Source organism: Taeniopygia guttata, chromosome Z, assembly GCF_048771995.1.
Source record: "Taeniopygia guttata chromosome Z, bTaeGut7.mat, whole genome shotgun sequence".
NCBI classification, from domain to species: Eukaryota; Metazoa; Chordata; class Aves; order Passeriformes; family Estrildidae; genus Taeniopygia; species Taeniopygia guttata.
Genome location: NC_133063.1, coordinates 63,507,461 through 63,528,513, shown reverse-complemented (window position 1 = coordinate 63,528,513; position 21,053 = coordinate 63,507,461). Strand labels below are relative to the sequence as shown.

Genomic DNA, 21,053 nt, shown 5'->3' with positions numbered 1-21,053 from the left:
TAGGAATGTAAGGGATAAGTTAATGAACGGTCTAATGTTTGCCTTTCTCTGCATCTCAAGAATGTATTTTAGTTCTCCTGATCTGTTAGTCTGTTTGTCTTGGTACAACAGAGCTTGAAATTTAGTATATGAATCTGTTAATGGCATTAAATATGTATAACTGAGTTTACAGCGAGCTTTTCATTCTGCCAGAAAATAGTTCTCAAGGAATTATAGAGTAGCACTTGCAATGATGGATGTGAAGTGGCTCCCTCAGAAGATGTGCCCGTTTTTTGGCTGCTCATGCACCGCTTTCTAGCACATCACACTGCTGTGTGGGGGCCAGGGCTCTTGATACAGCATGCTTGCATTGGTATGATTTCAGGCAAACGTGTGGAATAGCTTAAAGGTTTAACTCTGTCAGTGTGTATTTCTAGGGGGAACTGCAGGTGTGAAATGTGGGCGCAGATTCAAAGGCCACCAAAATACACCAGGCTGGTATTCTCTGGTTTAGTTTGTTTCTCCTTTTGCTCTTTGTAGGCTTTTTTGACGTGGAGCAATGCTGTGGAAGAGTCTGGTTTTCTTCAAAATACCCATGAAAGTAATAACTCTTTTGAAAAATATCTATTCCAAGCACTGCACGACATGCTATAAAAATGATGTCTAAATGTGTGATGGGTTTGTCACTTTACCCACAGGGATGCATAAAAAGTCAGCAATGTTAATTTTTAAGTACAGTTTTTGAGCAGTGTTTTTGTGACCTTCCTCTGTGTCTGCATAAATAAACTTTTAACTTGTCTTCACAGAAAACAAAGAAGTAAACAAGACAAGTGGTCGACTTAATGATGGTATTCCCCAGGTCCCAGTGAAAAGAGGGGAATCAGAGTTTGATTCCTTCAGGCAGTCACTACCAGTTCTTGAAAAACAGGAAGAAATTGTCCAAATCATAAGGGACAATAAAATTGTTTTAGTTATAGGAGAGACTGGATCAGGAAAAACGACGCAGGTATGTTGCTTCAATGAAATAAAAACTATAACAGGATTTATTCTAAACTAATGCCAATTGTGTAACATTTGTGATATGGGATACTTTTATGCTATTTTAAGGCTTTCCTTTTCCTGTGTGATTGAAAATGTTGTTCCAATTCATTTTCTTGCTTTTGAAACACTAGGCCTCTAGATAGGTACTAGAAGCATAAATGATTCCTCACAATTTTCTGCTAGATACCATTTTTTCATTAAAATAATACAAAATATTGAAGGGAAAATAGCTGTGATGTTTGTATATCCCTTTTTCTTCTAAGGCTAGTTCTGTTCTTAGTATCCAGAGTAATCTATTTTTTGTGTAAAAATGAGAGATTATCTACAGGGCTTTTTTTTTTTTGCCTTTTTTTTTTTTTTTTTTTAGATTTCTCTGAAGCAGGAGGGAGGCACTGTAAGGTTTTTTTTTTAAAAAAACCTAAATAGGTTATACTTAGAAATTTTTTTTCTGCTGATTCAGATATGCTTGCTGTGATAATTGTAATGAAAAGTCTTTTGCAATGTGCAATATTGATATGCAGTTAATGGTTTCCCTGTGCTAACAAAGCTGTGACTTTCTCAAAAAGCAAATTTGAACCACTTCGTTTACAGATCCCTCAATTTATCCTTGATGACTGCTACAAGAATGGAACTCCCTGTCGTGTGTTTTGTACTCAGCCAAGACGTTTAGCAGCTGTTGCTGTGGCTGAAAGAGTGGCAGCAGAAAGAAGAGAGAAGATTGGCCAGACAATTGGTTACCAGATCCGGTTAGAAAGCAGGTACTAATGGTATTTCTAAGTGTCGGTTGATCTTGTGTTGGTTTTGTGAATCTTGTGTACGTTGAAACTGCAGTATGTTTGGGTTGCAGCCTCACAGGTGGCATATGTTACTGCAGGTAAGGAATACGTAAGAGTGAAAAGGATGGCTTACTTCCTGTGTTTTGCAGTTTCATGTAGAAGGTTGTCTTACAGAACTGAATCTTAGGTATTTTCTGTTGATTTCTTCTGCGGAGTGTATGCATGGAAATCCTTGTCTGATTTTCAGATCAAGTCTACACTTTCTTCTTTCCCCACCTCCCCCCCCCCTTCTGCTTTTAACATGTGCGGATCCAAAAGGTCTGCAAGCTTTGAAGGTAGGTGTGAAAACCAGCATGCTGTAACAAATGTTATGTAGTGAGAGTTGATAGGAGCCATAAAAGGGAAAACAAAAAAATTGGAATGTGACTGATGAAGCTGAGCATTATTTACCAGTCTAGTCTGGACTAAATTTACTCTTCTTCAGCTTCTGTGTTTAAAACATGAAGTGATGTAAAAGTAGAGATTTCAGTATCACTTGATGAATTTGTCTGTAAGCAGAGCATGAATGGATTGTTTGGGGTTTTTACATCTTTGCACCGTGTAGCAAAATGACATTTCAGGGAAGGGCCAGCAGTTGAGATATGAGTGACCAGAAGATGGCTAAAGGTTGTGTTGCTTGAGTGAACAAAGATAACACATAGCTGGTGAAAATGAATGCACTTGAACAACGAAGCCACAATAAGAATTCAAATGTGTGCATGAAAGCTCACAAGGATATTGAGAGATTAGAAGAGCTAGTGAAGATGTGTCACAAATAAGCTGGACGATTAATATATGGAAGTACTATGCTGGCAGAAGAAGAGCAAAGTCAGGTGAAAATTGTAGAATTACTGGAAGCAGTGCAGAAAATCCAGCTTGAGAAAGATCAATACAATTACTTCAGAGAAACACTGAAAGGGGGAGATAACAATATTTTGAGCTGTGGACAAAAAAAATTTGGAGTGGATATGTTTAGAGGTGTTTATAGTAACACAGAAATATAATTTTTAAGGTTTTCTTAACTGTCTTCCAGAGAAAAGCTGTAGAGTACAGTAGAGAGGAGCTTTTCAGCTCTTTTAGGATGGCAGTACCAGAGGGAGTAGTGACAACTGCTGTTTTTATTGGGACAGCTAACTGTGCCCCAGGTATAGAATTGTAAAAGTTCAGTATTTTCACCTCCTGAAAAACCAGAGGATCAAACAGATGACTTTGTGATTTGGTCAGCTGTAATGAATTGTGTCTTCAAGGCAAGGCTTTGGGAGCTGTGGGGAGGCTTCTGTGAGGAGGTGCCAGAAGCCTCTTCTGTGTGTGACAGAGCCGGTGCCAGCCAAGACAGACCTGCCTCTGGCCAAGGCTGAGCCCATCTGTGGTGGTGGTAGTGCCTCTGGGACAGTGGGGAATGGGGGAGGAAAACCTGCACAACAGAGGCAGCAGTTCAAGAAGAGCAGTGAAAGCATGTGAGAGAAGCAGATCTGCACACAGGAAGGTCAGTGCAGGAGGGGAGGAGATTCTCCAGGTGCCAGAGCAGCCCATGGTGCAGCCCATGGTGAGGCAGCTGTGGCCCAGCAGGCCGTGGAGGTCCGTGGTGCAGCAGGGATCCTCCTGTGAAGGATTCTGTGTTGGAGCAGGTGGATGCTTGAAGGAGGCTGGGATCCTCTGGGAAGTCTGTGCTGAAACAGGCTCCTGGCAGAACCTGTGTCCCTGGGGAGGGAGCCACACAGAAGCAGGTTTGCTGTCAGGATTGTGACCCTGTGCGGTCCCACACTGGAGCAAGCTGTTCCTCAAGCACTGCACCCTGTGGAAAGGGACCTGTGCTGCAGCAGTTCCTGGAGAACTGCAGCCCATGGGAAGGACCCATATTGGAGAAGCTCGTGGAGGACCCATGTTCCCGTGGGAGAGACCCACGTTCTCCTTGTCTTTCTCTGGAGCCTGGGAGTCTTTTTGTTGTGTTTCCTCTCCCCTGCCCATGGAGAGGACAGGTAGAGTGGCTTGGGTAGGCACCTGGCGTCCAGACAGGCTCATCCCACCACGTGTAGACAAATACAAAGGCTATATCCAAGCACAGGCTGAGGAATTGGAACCTAGTTTTCCACATGGAATTTTCTAGTAAATTGAATGACATGCAGAGTTTCTTCACGGTTCTCTTTTACTTCCTTATTTATTAAAAATTGAATCTTATTCTTTCAATGAATCCGTCGTCCAGAGTTTTGGGGCGCAAGCACTACAAATTGTTAGGAAATGTCTGTGAAAAGGCATAGTTTAAAAACAAGTGGTGTGCATGAATCTTTTGAGGAGAGAACTGTAATTTCTCTTCTGGTCAGCAGCTGCTTTAATTTTTGATCCATGGAAAGCTTTAAATGGTGCAACCCCCTGAGTTGTCTCTGTGATGTGATCCATAGGGTTTCTCCAAAGACACTGGTAACATTCTGCACTAATGACATGCTTCTTGGCACGCTGATGGCAGGAGACAGCGCCCTCTCCACTGTGACCCATGTTATTGTGGTGAGCATCCTGTGGTCTTTCATGTGGGGTGGAGCAATATGTATTGCTTTGGAAAATGAGGTCCTCATTTGTTTTATTTAAATTTGCTGAGCACTTTAGGTGTTTTTGTTTGGTAGAATCTGAATCAACTTTAAAGACTTTCTGAGTCCTCAGAGTAGAATGCATGTCTTGTGCAGTTTGGTGTTTTTCTGTGTGTTTGTGTTTTTCCTGTAAAAATGTCTTATTTTCATGCCAATGATTAAGTGTGGAATCAGGAGGAGTGGAGAAGGACAGAAGTGTAAATTTTTCTGAACTTCCGTGGTCAGGAGAAAATCCTTAGGGAGGCTTACATTGATGTGGTTCAATGTGATTGTGTCAGAATTTCTCTTACCATTTGTTTTAGCAATACAGGTTTTCAGTCCATTTGTTTGCCCAGAGTTTTCAAGATAATGTGGAGTCTAATTGCTAGCAAATTATTCAGATTGTTCATTTGTGATTATGTCAATATTCCTATTGTGGAATTGAATAAGGGGAACTGGAATGTTTTTGGCAAGATTTAAGTACTGAAGATTAAAAGGTAAGTTTAGGTGCCTGCCTGTTTATCAAAGTTGAAAAAGCATGAGAATGATCTATACATTCTTGATGTCAGCCTACAAACTTTGTATTTTGAGTCCTTGTTTCCTTCATTCATAATATAGATCAAAACAGAAGAATGAAAAAGATGATTAATCAGTTATGTGCCTTAACTTACAGGCTTTGTGTGTGACTTGTCTAACCAATTTGTCTGTTTTTCTGATTATGTGGTGTCATACAGTTCTTTAAATGCTTATCAATGGCGAAGTGAGAATTTATTAAAATAAGATTTGTAGTTTGTGGTGTTTTCTTGAAATTTGGCCTCAAATACACAATCAGAGAGGTTTCAGATATTCACTTTAGCCTCTAAAGTTAGAGTGTTTATGGCTTCAGCATTGCAACGCACTCAGCGCTGATAAAAACTTTTTGAGGTGTTTTAGTTTCTTTATGGATAATTTTTTTAAAAAACCCTATTAGTTAAACTAGACTCACACATTTTAAGGCCTCTGTAATGTGCCACCAAAACATGTATTTTTTTTTTTAGAGAAGTTTGTTTTTGTCAGAAGTTGTGATCCTGAATCTGTGATGGTTTTTCATCTTTTTTTCCCCTTCTGTTACAGGATGAAGTACATGAGAGGGACAGGTTCAGTGACTTCTTGCTAATAAAACTGAGAGATGTGCTGAAAAACCAGAATAATTTAAAACTAATTCTCTCTAGTGCTGCTCTAGACGCAAATCTCTTTATTAGGTATTTTGGAAGCTGCCCAGTAATACATAGTAAGTCTTGATCTTAAGTGTGAGTATACCTGCCCTGAGACTCACAGATCTTACTAAACTGTAGCAAATTATTCTGAGTAAAGGCATGATTAATACACTGAGAATTACAGGAATCCTTGTTCTTTCTGTATGCAGGTTTCTTGTTTCTTGACTATTTGCACCTCATTCAGAGTGAAGTGTTTTAGTCACTGGGAGTTCTGTAAATGCAGATACATCCTGCCCCCCTCCACTCTTAATTGAAGAAGTAGGAAGAGGTTATTGAAGTTCTGTCTTCATGCTGATACAGGACTTAGGAGCTACATGAGTGTGATATGTATCAATGCATTCCAGTAGGATCTTACTCTTCAGGCTTTGTGAAGGTTGTTACTGGTTACTGGATAAAACACAGAAAACTGTACCAGTTCAGTTCAGAAATACAGGCTTAGACAGATTGGGTTTCACATGAAAAAAGGATCACATGATTCTCTGATTTAAAGAAAATTAGTAGTTGTTCATCTAGGTAAATATTCAGAAAAGACATCCAGTTTCGCTTATTTTGTGTTCAGACTCCGTTACCTGCAGTTAGACTACATTCAAATGCAAAGAAAAGTTACCATTTTTTTTCTGGTTCAATTTCATTTGACTGATCTTTAGTAAAGGCAAAATGTAAATGCGTGGGAGATGGAGGGGTTTTGTGGGTTTGCAGTTTTTGCCCCACCCTCCTGGCTTGCAGGTTTTCTGCATGGGGAACCTCCTCTGGCACCTTGTAATCCTCTTACTTTTTCAACAGTAATGTCCAACTTTAATGTGTTTTGAAAAGTAGCTTTTAAGAGAAATGCTTTATTTGACAATCAGGTAGACTCTCTGCATGCCAGCCTTTTTAAAAAAAATCTCAACGGTTTTAGGAAATGGGATTGCTTACTGGTTTATTTTAGCAAATGTTTGTGAGGAGGAAACCTTTTTTTCCTTTCTTTTTTGCAGATGGAAGTGTTTAGTTCTCCGTTTTGAATTTCTGTCCAGTTGAATAAGGTTTGCAGCTTGTTGGAGACAGGAATCTGGAAATTACACGTGATTTCATGTTCTCTGAATTTTTTTTGCAAGGGAGTGCCTCAGTTGTGATTGTTGTATGACTTTCCAGTTTATTCTCTTTGCAGCTTCCTGTTCTTTCGGATCGGTCAATTTGTGTTGGAAAATCTGATGGCAATCTCTCCCAATCTCTCCAGTTTACCACAGTGTTTGTGCTGGTTATGTAACAGGCCAATAACAATTCAAAAGATGTTCTTTTCCCTTTTTCTTTTTTCTTCTTTTTTTTTTTTTTTTTTGTTTAATTTAAGAATTAAAAGAAGCGGCTTTGTCTGTTAATGTAATATACAAGGTTTGAGTCTCCTTCAGCAATATGGCTGACAAAATCCTGACCACAGAAACCACATTTTGTAGCTGTGGATCGCTGTAGTACACAGAGTTTGTGATCAGTGTTGGAAGGCTTCCTCTGTGACAGCTTCTAAAAGTATGTGAATTGTGGATTGTTCTTTCTGAAGGAAAATCCTGAGTGTTCCTGAGTCAGGTTAAGGAACAAGAAATCAAAGTGTAGAGATTTTAATCTTCATGCAAAAGGCATCCTGTAATGTCCACAGATAAGGTCTGGAAAATAGTCATGTTGAAAAAGAAATCGGGATAAATTATCAGAAGGTAAAGGCCACTGGGATGTCTCATCTGTCAAGAAGTATTCAGTAAAGAAAGCTCAGCTTTGCTGAATTAGTTGAGGATATGGAGATAAGGCTGCCTTCTTACATGCTTCTCAGGAAAAGAAAGTAGTTCAGTATAAAGATGTACTGTCTCTGTGTGGAACCTTGCAAAAAGCTGTATTAATTGCTCATTAATTAATTCCATTTTTAATCCAGATGGCAGACTTACATGGCAGGTTCTTGTTTGTAACCCTAAACAAACACGGCTGTTTTCTTTTCCTCATTTCAAAAAAATTGTAGTTAATAACTGTCAATCTTATGAACATCTCCTGCTATAACACTTCATAAAATTGAAGAGGTTGAGGAGAAACAAGGTGGCATTTGACTTTGGAAATATTTTGTTTTGTACAGTTTTGAGAAAAATAAACTCCAGTGAAGGTAGTTTTTTAAAAGAATTAATTCTGTAAGTGAAGCTAGTGAATATAGAATCTTTTATGGATTTTTTCTATTTTAGTCCAAGGGAGACCTTTTCAAGTTAAAGAGATGTTTCTGGAGGACATTTTACGAAGCACTGGGTATGCAAACAAAGATGGTGAAGTACAAAGAAAAGAAGCAGCAAGGTCAGTGGATTTGTTAATTGTAAGGGTTGGCAATGAGAATCATTGATTGAACAAACAGTTAACAGGATTATTTTCTATTAAAATTCCAGAGTCAGGAGATTAAATGAGATGTGATTAGATGACAGCAAGTGTCTTTAAGCTCTCAATATATACATTTTTGAAATAGTTTATGAAATTAAAGAAAAAAATCACTTTGATTCAGTGGTTGCATTCTTTTTTCACTCAGTTGATAAATGTCATCTTTTTTCTAATTGTTATGCTGTAGAATTATATATAACTGGGGGCTCTGCCCACATGAATACTAAAGAAGCATAGGATGCTCTGTACCTTTGGGTGCAAATTCAAGTGCAGCTATTAAAGCAGGCATGATTTTGTACATCTTGCACTAAATTCCCTTCAGTAACATTTTTCACTGCTTTCTTCAGGCATGGATGTATTCTTTTAAGTGTTAACACTCTTGAGCTAAACATCATTGGGTTTAAGTTGATTAAGTAGATACTGCTTCAGAAGTTTTCTTGGCAACTGAAAGTAATGATCCCAGTGATTATTTAAAGAAAAATTTAAAAAAAATGTAAACCCCAAAGTTATAACATCCAGTCCTAACTGGATATTGATCACAGTGCTCACCTCTGATCACTGGAGTCAGAAAAGTTCAGTTAGGACCCTGGTGTTTTCTAAGGTTTCTTCCACTTGTGTAGAAAAGTAAGTTGTTACATGCAGGGATTGTATCACTCGTCTTCAGAATTCCATTTGTGGAAAAAGATCTGGTCTGAGATTGTGTGGAAGGTGATTACTTAAGGAAGATACTTTGAATGCAGTACTTTGGAATAACGGAGGTTTTGGGGGGTTAAACACCAAAGTGTTGGGTTTTACCTTGTTTTTATAGCCCTTGTTTGCAGTGGTGCCCTTTGGGTACCCTTAAATATGTCATTTATGTTGGACTGGTAGTAGCATTCTGGACTAAATAAAAGAGGTTGAATAGGTAAAACTTGGTAAAACCTGCTGTAACTAACTTTTTTAGTAGAAAACAATGGATAATAAATATGACTCTAAAACTTTCTTGGGGAATACTTTGCATTCTAGAAGAGAAACAGAAGAACACTCTTGCTGAGTGGTGTTCAGCTCAAGATAACACTAACAAAGGGACATCTCGGAGACAAAAATCAGTTCCAAGGACAAATGAGGAGTACAAATGGTTGGATGATGGTGGTGACACAGTATTTAATCAACTGGTAAGTTTTTTCTTTTGTCAGAAGAGATGTTTATATTTGTGTTGTATTCTAGCCATTTAAAATCTGTTTTCTACAGTTGTGTTGAGTCTCTCAGGACAGTAATGTATTTTAAAGATTACTTGATTAGGATGAACTGCTCTAGCTGAAGTGTGCTCTTCAGACAGGGTGGTTGTGCACAGCTTTTCCTCAGATCAAATGGCTCGACTGCCATTGTGTTCGTACTTGCATATGATAAAATCAATGCATTAACTGATACCTGAGTTAGGTATATCTACACTGATATATTTGGGTTCCTGTTGCTGCTGGGAAAAATAACCATTCCAATTCTTTGTGGGTAATGTATGAGAATAAAGACAACTCTTGGAAGAGATTAAGCTTTCAATATTGTTTTTTATCTTCAGACTGAAAAAGATGTGAATTGCCTTGAATCGTGGATAGTAAAAGAAATGGATTCCTGTCTTTCTGACATCTGGTTGCATAAAGATATTGATTTGTTTGCTCAGCTGTTAAATCTTATTTTAACTGAAAATGTCAGTGGTAAGTTTCATGTGTTATTACATAAAAAAAAGCAACCTCAAATTTACTTAGATTTTTATGGCTACTTTTATCTCCAGTTTCAAATGGTGTTACCTTTGCATTCTGATGCCGACTGAAAAAATGATAGGGCTAGCAGAAATAATGGGTTGTTTAGTTAGTTGCTGTTTTGAAGTATTGACAGAAGTGTGTTTCTAAAACAGTGTAGAATTCATATGAACTAACTTCAGAGATAAAGTGAGGAAACAAATTCTCTTTGGGCTGGAATTTGAAAGCAATATTTGTACTATATTTAGATGAAAAAATAACATTTCTCTTGGGTTTGCTGGATTTTTTTTTTTCTTCTCAGTTGATTATAGGCACAGTGAAACTGGTGCGACTGCTCTGATGATTTCTTCAGGGAGAGGCTTTTTGAGTCAAGTAGAACAGTTGATCAGCATGGGAGCAAGTATCCACTGCAAATCATCTAATGGCTGGTAAAAACAGAGAAACCAAAAGATAGATTTATGTGTCAGTATAGGAGAGAGAAAGAAAATTGTTTAACATCTAAATTAATTTGCTAACTTATCACACTGCTGTAAGAACTATAGATTTTGACAGCCTCAACAATTTCTAACTCCTGATAATCACATTGTTTTCTGTAAATTCTAAATTGAATTCTTAATTACATGGTCTTGATTATGAGCTATAAACTTTGTTTCAGTAGGTCTTATTTAAGATACTGGTTAGCAGAACAACTGTAATCTACTGAATTGGACCAAAATATTTGGCAATTCCTATTTTCATGGAGTTACCCATATCAGAAGATCTTTCTGTTATGTTTCTAAATATATTGTAGCATGTAAAAATATTTGTGAATCTGTAGAAACTCAGGTTTTGTGGTCATGGATTATGTCTTCATATAAACAGGGAAGTACAGTAAATAATTGTTGTATGGAATGATAAGAATTAGGATTCCAGGGGTCTGATATTTGGTACTAACATTTGAAAAAACTTGGGAAGGAATGCAGTTTAAAGATAAAACAGTGAACTGCATCATGAGGAGGACAGCGTCTGAAAGACATGAAATAGCCAAATGTTATGCCTGGGGTGTGACCTTTTGAGATGACTTCAAGGATACTGCAAACAGGCAGGTCTGATCTCTGCACCTTGTTGTGGACTTTTTAAAGGAATGGCACTTTCTTCCTCCTCACTTCCTTGTGCATGTTTGCTCCTGTGTAAAACGGACATTCTTTTGTGGTAAAGAACTGTAGTCACCTAAAAGTCAGATAGCTGTTAACACCTATTCATGCACTTTCAAATGGGAAGTTGCAGATCCAGCAATAACAGTACGGATGTCAGTACAGAAATGGGTACAAAAGGCTGGTGTCAAGTGCCTCTCCTGATGCGCTCTTCATATTCATCTTTTGAAGTGAAAAGTCTAATAAAAATACTTGTGCAACTATTTCAGGATGGCTGTGGACTGGGCTAGGCACTTTGGACAGACGGAGGTTGTTCATCTGTTGGAATCCTACAGGTCAGTTGTAACTGTTTTGCAGAATGAGTTGTATATGATATACAAAGTGTTGTGATGGGAAATTTGAGGTTTGTGTTCTTTTAATCAGAACAGGTTTTAGCTTTTCATGGTCTAAAATCTGGACTTAATGGCAAGACTTCTTTTTAAGAATAGGAATATTTCAAAAAATAAACAGCAAAAAAGTTTGTACTCAGTATCATATTGTTTATGTTTGCACAACTTGCTAATTCTATACTTTTCACATGCTTACTTTGGAAACAAATCTGTCATGTGTTTTTATTTATCCTTTTTATATGCAATAGGCATATTAAAGAAAATTTACAGAAGTAATGTGCACACTAGGCCATTCAAGAATGATTTTCTGATTAACTTACAGTTATCGTACTTGAGGTAGTGTTTTGTAAAGCTTATCTCTACTATAATTTCTCTTAGTGTAGTTTCTGCTAGTGGGAAATTTTTGGAGAACACGTATCTCTTAAGTATTTTTACTTGAACAGATAAACGAGAAGTATCTTTATACTTTCCTTTGCTTATGGTTGTGTTTCAATGAAGTTGAAGAAAACTAAAGTTAACACTAATAAATAAAGTGGCATCCTTCACTGGGTTAACATTGAAATCAGTAAACAGTAATAGTATGGTGATTCCCTTCTGCTACACTTAAACATCAGAATTCAAGACCAATAGTCATATTGGTCTTGAACTAACTTTGAGTGGATGGCTCAATGCAAACCCGAAGGGGCAGCCTTGATTCTGATGTATTTCCCTGTTACAGCGCTTCATTCGGATTTGGAAACATGGATGAAAGTTCCCTGGTCCAAAAAAGTGCTAGTGACCTTAGTGCAGAGGACAGAGAGCTACTGACAGCTTATCATCACAGTTTTGATGATGAAAAAGTGGATCTGGATCTGATAATGCACTTACTTCACAGCATCTGTCATAGTTCTGATGCAGGTAGGTAAATACCTAACCAGTGGTTGTGGATTTGGCTTCTGATGAATCGTGCTCTTTTTTCAGCAATCCACAAACGTTAAAACCTTCTGAATGCTATTCGTCATGTATTTGAATTTTCTGTTTAACTTTGCAAACCCACTTCCTTTTTTAGGAGCAATTTTAATATTTCTTCCTGGGTATGATGAGATAGTGAGCCTGAGAGACCGCATTGTTTTGGATGATAAGAGATTCACTGATAATGCTCACAGGTAAAACCTTTAGTTACTGTGGCTTTTCATTGCTTCTTTTAAGGATCCTTAAAATGTTCCTTTTGTCTTGCGTTAGGTACCAAGTTTTCGTGCTTCATTCAAGTATGCAGACTTTGTACCAGAAGAAAGTGCTTGAAAGTCCACCTTTTGGCATTCACAAAATTGCAAGTATTAGAGGACTTTTTCCAATGCCACAATGACCTATTTTGCCATTGCTTTTACAGTTATTATAGTTTTGGTGGTTTTGGTTTTTTTGTTTGCAGATTCTTTCTACTAATATTGCAGAAACCAGCATAACAGTCAGTGATGTGGTGTTTGTCATTGACTCAGGCAAGGTGAAAGAGGTAGGACTGCCATAAATTTTCCTAGTGTGATTCTAAAACACACAGTGCATAAATTTTGGAGAACTTTTTTTTTATTATTTATGACTTTACAGTAAAGTGAAAAAAAGCTTTTACTAGCTGAGAGCTAGTGCCTGTCAGGCAACAGTCCTTGCTGAAAAGTTTCAACATGCATTTGTTTTAAGACAAATACTGTAAGCTATCTGTCTAAAAAACCTTGAAAATCTTGAATTTCAAAAATTGTGGAGCATTAAGATACTAGAAAGCAGATACCCTCATTAATTCACTCGAAATTGAGAAGGTACCTTTGTGTCAGAAGCTGCTGTATATATTACTATTTCATACTTTTTAGAAAACTTCTGTTGGTAATCTAAATAACTAGTAACTTGTATTTCATGTACCCTATTGAGTTTTCAGTTTGCATTCCTTTCTTTGTTTTTCTAGAAGTCTTTTGATGCACTGAGTCGTGTTACAATGGTAAAAATGGGGTGGATTTCAAAAGCCAGTGCTATCCAGAGAAAAGGCAGGTAATAAATGCCTCATAGCGGTTTCCATTTTGCAGATATCCACAGTCCTTTATGTTTAGAATAAAGCACACAACATAGTAGCTGTTTCTGGCCTAGTCCAGTGTTGTGTTGCATAGTGGCCAACACTCGTTCTCTGCAGGTGAGTAGGCGTCAGCATGTATTTCCTTGGAATAATCTCCCACGTTGTAGAAAAGTGACGCTCAGGCATTTCCCAAAGGTCTGGGTTGTTTTCCCCCCATTAATTTGTTCTCCTTCCTCTTTCTCCCATGTAGCACCAGCAGTCACAATGTCCAGTGGGGTGTTTTCACATCATGTCTGTGGGCAGCGGACTGCCTATTTCACTTTCTCCAAGCTATCCATGACTTAACAGGCCATGATTATATTCTTCCCAGCACTGTGGGTGAGGGCTCAGAAGTTTATGTAGTAACAAATGCCTGTTTAATCAATCATATTGGCATTAAGCTGCACGTATGCACATAGATGTATATGACTGAGAGAATTGGCTGTCTCTCATTCACTCACAAGTTACTTCATCTTTATTCTACCTTTTACTCCAAGCATCACTTCTGTTTAGGGGATGTGAGGGGAAACAATAAAGTTTGCAGCTGGTTCCTTACAACAAAGGAAGATTGAGATTTGAACTGGTCTTAGGTTAGCAAAAAACCCACAGCACTTTACATTAGATAAGCCTTGTTTTTCTTTCCTCCAGATTTCTCAGTGTTGGCTTAAAATTATAGTAAAAAAATTGCCACACTCTCAAAAATAATTCATGATTAGAAAACTCTCACTTTGCGTGTGACTTAACAACGCTTTCTTCATAGTACTGCCTCTTCTTTTCCATTCTGAGTTTCTGTGTCTTTGTTGGCTTTTGGTTTTGTTTTTAGAAAGAAATCCTCATTTTCACAACCTTCCATATTTTATTTTCAAGGGCTGGGCGCTGTCAGCCTGGAGTCTGCTTTCGTCTCTTCAGCAGGCTCCGATTTCAGAATATGTTGGAATTTCAATCTCCAGAACTTCTAAGGATGCCGCTTCAGGTGCATGTTCAGTTAGAAACTATAACTTTAAAAAATACAATGTCCTCAAACCATACTATTAATTGCAGCAAATCATGTGTTTGGCGGCTGCTTCCAAATCTTGGTAATCTTTTTTTGTTCTGCCTTTTACCTTGCAGGAGATCTGTTTGTACACAAAACTTCTGGCTCCAGTTAATTGTCCAATTGTAGACTTTCTTATGAAAGCTCCTGATCCTCCGCCTGCTGTAACTGTGAGAAATGCTGTGCATATGCTTAAGGTCAGAAAAGGAATAGGTTTAGATTGTAATTGTGTTTGATCCCAAATTTGTGGTGTAGCAGTTTACTGACTTCAGTTTGTACTGAAGCTGTTTTTAATTACTTAAGGATGTTTTGAAGTTTTGGTTATTGTCTGTTTTCATTTTGTGTGTAGGGATGTGTTTTTCCATGTCAAGGGAAGAGAGTGCTTCAAAGTCTTGTCTCAGTTAATAGTTTGACTTGCTTCTGTAGTGTTTGGAAACAAGTCTAGTTAATGTCCATTATTCACATCCTTTCTGCTTTCACTGTAAATTGATTTTGTCCACTGTACCCATCCCCCTCTCCTTTATTTGTTTGTTTGTTTGTTTATGAACAGACCATAGATGCCATGGACCCTTGGGAAGATCTCACTGAGCTTGGTTATCACCTCACTGAATTACCTGTAGAGCCACACCTCGGTAAAATGGTGTTGTATGCTGTAGTTCTGAAGTGCCTGGATCCTGTTCTGACCATTGCCTGTGCTCTTGCCTGCCAAGACCCTTTTGTGCTGCCCACGCTGGCCTCCCAAAAGCGTGCAGCCGTGCTGTGCAGGAAGCGTTTTGCTGCCGGAACGTTCAGTGACCACATGGCCCTGCTCAGGGCTTTCCAGGTAGTCTTTCATTTCAGAGAGTACTAATCACAGCACATTCAAGCAAAATGCAGATGCACCAGTTGGATGTAGAGTGGCGGGCTGTGATTAAGTGCTCAGAGAAGACTTTCTTTTTGCCTAGTGCCTTTCCTGTGTAAGGCATTACTTGGCAGTCTGGCTGGTCCACAGAAGAGGGAACCGTTTTTGTAGTATGTTTTGTTTCAAACATTATAAAATTTTGAATGTTCCAACAATGTGCCTCTTTGCATCCTACTACACTGAACTTTGAATCATGATCTTAATGTAATGATCTTTATTTATTGTTTTAACTTGACATAATCATCACTGTAGTGAACACATAAAGAGAATCTAATTGTTGAACAAAAAAAATAATCTGGTTTGATACATTAATTTTTAGAATGGGTTTTGCATTCATTTTATTGACATAAATGTAATATTTTTTAAAAAATGCAGTTTTTAGTTTAAGTCCTTGAAATTAATAGGCAAATGTAAAAACATCTTCAGGCATGGCAGAAGGCACGCAGTGACGGCTGGGAGAGAGCCTTCTGTGAAAAGAACTTCCTATCCCAAGCCACAATGGAAACCATTGCAGGAATGAGAACACAGGTGCTTGGCCAGCTTAGAGCCTCAGGTAGAGAAGTTGGAAACAATTTGAATATTGTTTTAAAGTCAAGCATATAGAAATTGTAACAAAAATCATGTTCACTGGTGTAATTTTCCTTAATTTGAAATACACCTTCATGCACACATTCATGCAGGGTATGGTGCAGATGAGGAATTGTGGCTGATCTAACTGAAAGCACCCTCATCTCCACATGCCACTGCATTTCATGTTCTAATGAATTATTCCCATAGGAAATGTCTTTATATTGTAGAAAATAGTGGTATTCTGTGTTAGTATGAAACCCCTTATCAGGAAGGATTTCAGTGTAATGGTTTCTTCTTGGTGCTGTTAAGGTTGGCAGTGGCGAAAAATGCAACAAAGAAGTCATTTATTTCACCTTTAGTTTCTGACTCCTTTTGAGAACCAAACACAAGCTAACATGGCACTGTTTTGTCTCTTTCATTTGTCAGGTTTTGTGAGAGCCAGAGGAGGAGCTGATATTAGAGATGTTAATACTAACTCTGAGAACTGGGCTGTAATTAAAGGTGCCTTAGTGGCCGGGATGTATCCCAATCTTGTGCATGTAGACAGAGACAGCCTGGTGCTGACGGAATCAAAGGAGAAGAAAGTGCGATTTCATCCTACCTCTGCTCTTGGTCAGTCTCAGTATAAAAAGGTAAAGACACTTTGAATTCATAATTCAAAAAAAAGGGCACTAAAATCTGTCACGTGTTTTAGAAATGTCTTTTCCTATTTGTCAGTACTTTAAAAGCAGTATAGGCATTTAACACTACAGCTGTAGAAAATACTGTTCTACCCAGCTGATAGAATTGAGTTGATTCATTTTTCCATCGTTTCAGTTAGTCCTTTCTCTAGATGGAACAAGGCAAAATGACAAAAACACTGCCCTGCTATAAAATTGTTTTAAAGATATAATGATCCCTATTCTTAAAAGCAAGTTTTTCTCTGAAACTTTTTTTTAACATTTCTTTTTAAAGCAAAATGTTTTGTTTTATCATGGTAGGATAATTTATGAATCTGGTTGAATTCTCTCACGCTTTTTTATGTGCATGTATATTTTTATATGTATATAATTGTACGTGTATTTAGTTCTCAAAATACAGAATCATAGAATGGTTTGGGTTGTAAGGGACCTTAAAGCTTATCTCATTCCAACCCCTGCCATGGGCAGGGACACCTTCCACTAGTCCAGGTTGCTCAGAGCCCCACCCAGCCTGGCCTTGAGCACTGCCAGGTTGAGGCATCCACAGTGTCTCCGGATAAAATGAGAAATACGTTCAAATTTACATTAATTACAGGTAGAGGGTTTAATAGCCTGGTTTTACCTGCTCTTGCACAGATTGCCCCAGCAAATGGACAAGCTGCAGCCATCCAGGCTCTCCCTACAGACTGGCTTATATATGATGAAATGACGAGAGCTCACAAGACAGCAAACATCAGGTGCTGCTCTGTTGTGACACCTGTCACGGTGGCCCTCTTCTGTGGACCAGCCAGACTGCCAAGTAATGCCTTGCAGGCATCTTCATCCTTTCGAGGTACACTGGAGTCTGGATTTGGGATGTTTCCGTTGCTATACATCAGCGTGTGACATGGAAAACTTATTTTTCAGTAATATTTAATACATGTATTGGCTGATTCTGAAAATAGCGCTGTTATAATTCCTGCAGCTATTCAGGAAGAGTTTGTTGGTTCTGTAATAAATCTCTCCATTTTGGGATTCCTTACATACTCAAGTCCATAAATTACACAGTTGTAGGGTCTCAGAAACTGCAGTATAGTTTGTAAGGAAAGAATACAGCCACAATGTCTAATGAGAACTGTAGTACTGGCACTGAGAAGTGTAGTATGCATGTTCTTTTTCTACAGACTACTTTACTTGATACATTGAACCAGATTATTCAAACAGAATAATTTAGAAACAATCAATATGGCAAACAAGTCATGTTGCTTCTAGCTAACACATACATTTTCAAGACATGTTCTACTGATCATTTTTAATTTCAGTTAACTGTACTATTAACTGTGAGTAATAGAGAATATATAAAAATTTCCTTCTTTTTTCTGATTTAAATTGAGTCCTCTTGGAATGGAAGCAAAAAGAACTGCTTCTAGTTCTCATAGTTTGAATCAAACTAAAAGTCCAACTTATTTCTAGAGCTTTTCTGTCTTGCTTTTAAACTGTGAACCTTAGAGTAGTGCTCATGCTGATTGAATTGCACTTAAGAAAAATAGAGAATCCTAATTAATAGCTATATGTATAGATTTTTTTTTTCTTACTAGGTCTTTAGATCTGCTGTTTTACCAGGAAATAGAGGCATGTGTGATTTTGCAAACAGCTTTAGGCAAAAGTTGTGTAGTGGCCTGTGGATACTGGTGGAGGTACATGAGTTGGGTCACATCATATCAATACAGGTTTTTACACAGTAGGACCTTCAGCAGGTCTGGCTTGATTGCTGCTATCTGGAGCAAAGACTTTGCAGTGTATTTGCAGAAAAGAAGAGGTAGTTTTACAAATGTTTACATTTAAAGTCAATTTTAGAAGGAAAAACATTATTGCTGGTAATACCGTAGTATGCGGGTTTTTGTGTAGAAATAATAGTAGAAAAAATATGGAAATGCTAATGCACCTTTTGTCTTTAATTCAGGGGGAGGGGTATCTAATGATAGCAGCGACAGTGAGATGGAGGACAAGACATCTGCTGATCTGGCACTGCTGAATCTGGATGAATGGCTCCATCTCAGACTGGACCCTGAAGTAAGTAAGAAATTACTCCTGGGTTTGCTTCATGTAGAGGAATTGAAAAAAAGATGTGAAAAGGTTTTTGTAACATTTGAGTAGCCAAGAATTCTCTCCAAGAATGTCATGGTCTATTTCGGTCTCTCGAACTAGGTACTCTGTGATTTAACCTTTACTTCACAAGCTCATCAATAATTAAACGGCTTCAATCCCCTTTGGCACAGAGTTGTCTGTCGCCTGAATCCGTGTATTCAACATCCAAGTTGCAGTGTTTCATCACCTATCACCCGTACCTTTCTATTCTTTTACTTGTCAGCAAAAAGAAAGAGAATAATTAGTCACCTAAGTCAACATTGAGAGTGCTCATCCCTCTTCCTCCCTATTGATGTGGGTGTCCTGTCTCTCACAAAAGGGACCAGGAAAGCCTCAGCAATCCAGATGCTGTTGGGTCTGTTTCAAAAACTTTCTGGGCAGTATGATGTTTTATATCTGAGCTTGGCAGTTTTGTCCCTTTCCACACGTCAGCAGATTCTGAAGAGACTGGCAGACAAAAGATAATGGCTGCAAGGGACAGCAAGCTGCAGGTGACAGTGACTGCATAAGGGCCCTTCTGCTCCTTCTGGCCTCCTGTCCTGCCTGCATGGTGCTCCATCAGGCCATAGCACGAGCTGGGATAGCCAAAATCTGAACAGGAGCTGAGAGGACAGTCACATTGGCTTATTGTGTTCTTCTTTCTTTGAGAGGATAACCAAAATCAGATCAAAAAAGGAGCACTTGAAGCTGAAGTTGCTGAAAGAAAGTTGCTGTCAGATTTCGAAAGGATAAATTTCAAAACCTCTTTGAAATAGAAGTCTTTATGTCATTGGGGAGCTGTGGCTGTGGTAGGAGGCAGTTTATGGGTCATGAAACACACAACTTTACCAACTCTAATAATAATACTCTCTCTCCTAGACATGTCCACAAGAGTGATTTTTAAAAATTTATTGTAATGGAAGCATTTCTGGTAGCAGAATTAGACAATAGTCTTCTGAATTTAGTCATCACATTTGACCAGGGGTCTATGTAAGAAAAATATCACTTAGAGCTCTTTTCCATCAACTATGACTGAAGAGTGCATGAGTAGAGACTGATTTGAGAGGAAGGGCATAAAGCATGAAAGGATTGGGTTTTCTTGAAAGATAAGAAGGAAAAAAAAAAGTCTGTGGAATTACAATACAAAGCTAAGTTTATTACCGAGCTAAATGAAATGTTTCCAAAATTACCTTGCACCCAAGGAAAAGAAAGCAATTTAACATCTTAATTTAAATATGGATTATTCCCCTTCCCCAAGACCTTAGTCTTGCCTTTAATTGTGGGCCCTGTTTATATTAGAATGCCAGGTGCTGCCTGATATGGAAAAGACAGGGTTCTCTTACCTGTGTGATCTAATTTTCATCAGTATTGAACAGAATTGGAATTTATTGCAGGCTGCTGGTATGCTGCTGCAACTCAGGCAGAAGTGGCACAGCTTGTTTCTGCGTCGTATGCGAGCTCCTTCTAAGCTGTGGTCTGAGGTTGATGAAACAACTGTAAGAGCAATTACAGCTGTTCTGAGTGCTGAAGAACAGTCTGCAGGTCTACAGCAGCCTTCAGGAATTGGCCAGAGACCAAGGCCTGTGACTTGTGAAGAACTTCCTTTGGCATCTACATGCATGTCAACCAACAGCAGAAACAGCTCAACAGAAACAGAATTGTCTGACTTCTCTCATGCTGAAAAGTAAGATGCTGAGGTCTTCTGCTCACTGTAGGTTGCAGTTTATGTATACAAGTATCACTTAAGTTTCTGCTAGTAATAGGAGGTGGAAACAGCGGAAGTACAGTTGGAAGGTGTTATACTGTTGTATGCTGCATTGTGGTCCCAAAGAGAAGTATTTCATACCTGGGGCTGCTGTTGGAGAGAGCAGTCAGGAATATTGTCCATGAATTGTGATGTTTGAGAAGTAGCAGAAGAAGTTGAACAGTAGCATTAAAAAGCAATGAATGGTCAGTATGAGTTTTTAGTTAGGCTTTAATAGATTTTGTAGTTGCTGTAATACATGTGGTCATGCAGTAGGTTGGCAGGTCGATGTACGTTGTTCAGTGACTGCTTGTGAAACTCAAAGTATGTCCTTTGTAGGGTGTCAGTGAAATCTACTTCTCCTGCACTCCACCAGCCAAAGAAGTACAAAGAAAAAGACATTTTGCTCTCCAGACAATCCTCAGATGACAGATCAGCTCAGTCCTCAGTGAAGCCTGCAGACAGCAGTAGCTATTCCAACACCTGTGCTACTCCTTCTTCTCCAGTGTCGGCAAAGGTAGAGTTCTCTAACATATCACCCTGCTCTTCCAAAGTAATAGAATTTCTTGCTGATATCATTCTGCAGTTAGGTATTTTACTGATAAATTAGGAAGCTAACGTAGCTTTTCATTTGTAACACTGCATAATACTTCCTTCTG

At 38.4% G+C, this 21,053-nt stretch overlaps 1 protein-coding gene and 1 long non-coding RNA gene across 2 annotated transcripts; both read left to right on the top strand.

Moving 5' to 3' along the window:
• The first annotated feature begins 3,558 nt into the window (after positions 1–3,558).
• On the top strand, positions 3,559–12,508 carry LOC140681849 (uncharacterized). Its single transcript, XR_012053024.1, has 6 exons — positions 3,559–4,337; positions 5,510–7,950; positions 9,034–9,182; positions 9,584–11,232; positions 12,005–12,183; positions 12,335–12,508. It is a non-coding gene; the product is annotated as an uncharacterized lncRNA (long non-coding RNA).
• A 27-nt stretch (positions 12,509–12,535) lies between these two features.
• On the top strand, positions 12,536–20,666 carry LOC116807245 (3'-5' RNA helicase YTHDC2). The gene is made up of 11 exons (XM_072922840.1): positions 12,536–12,559; positions 12,665–12,775; positions 13,217–13,299; positions 14,228–14,333; positions 14,471–14,590; positions 14,944–15,216; positions 15,721–15,847; positions 16,291–16,496; positions 17,181–17,376; positions 18,487–18,596; positions 20,045–20,666. The coding sequence occupies exons 1-11, from the start codon at positions 12,536–12,538 to the stop codon at positions 20,336–20,338; spliced, it is 1,650 nt and encodes a 549-aa protein (XP_072778941.1). The 3' UTR covers positions 20,339–20,666.
• The last annotated feature ends 387 nt before the right edge of the window (positions 20,667–21,053 follow it).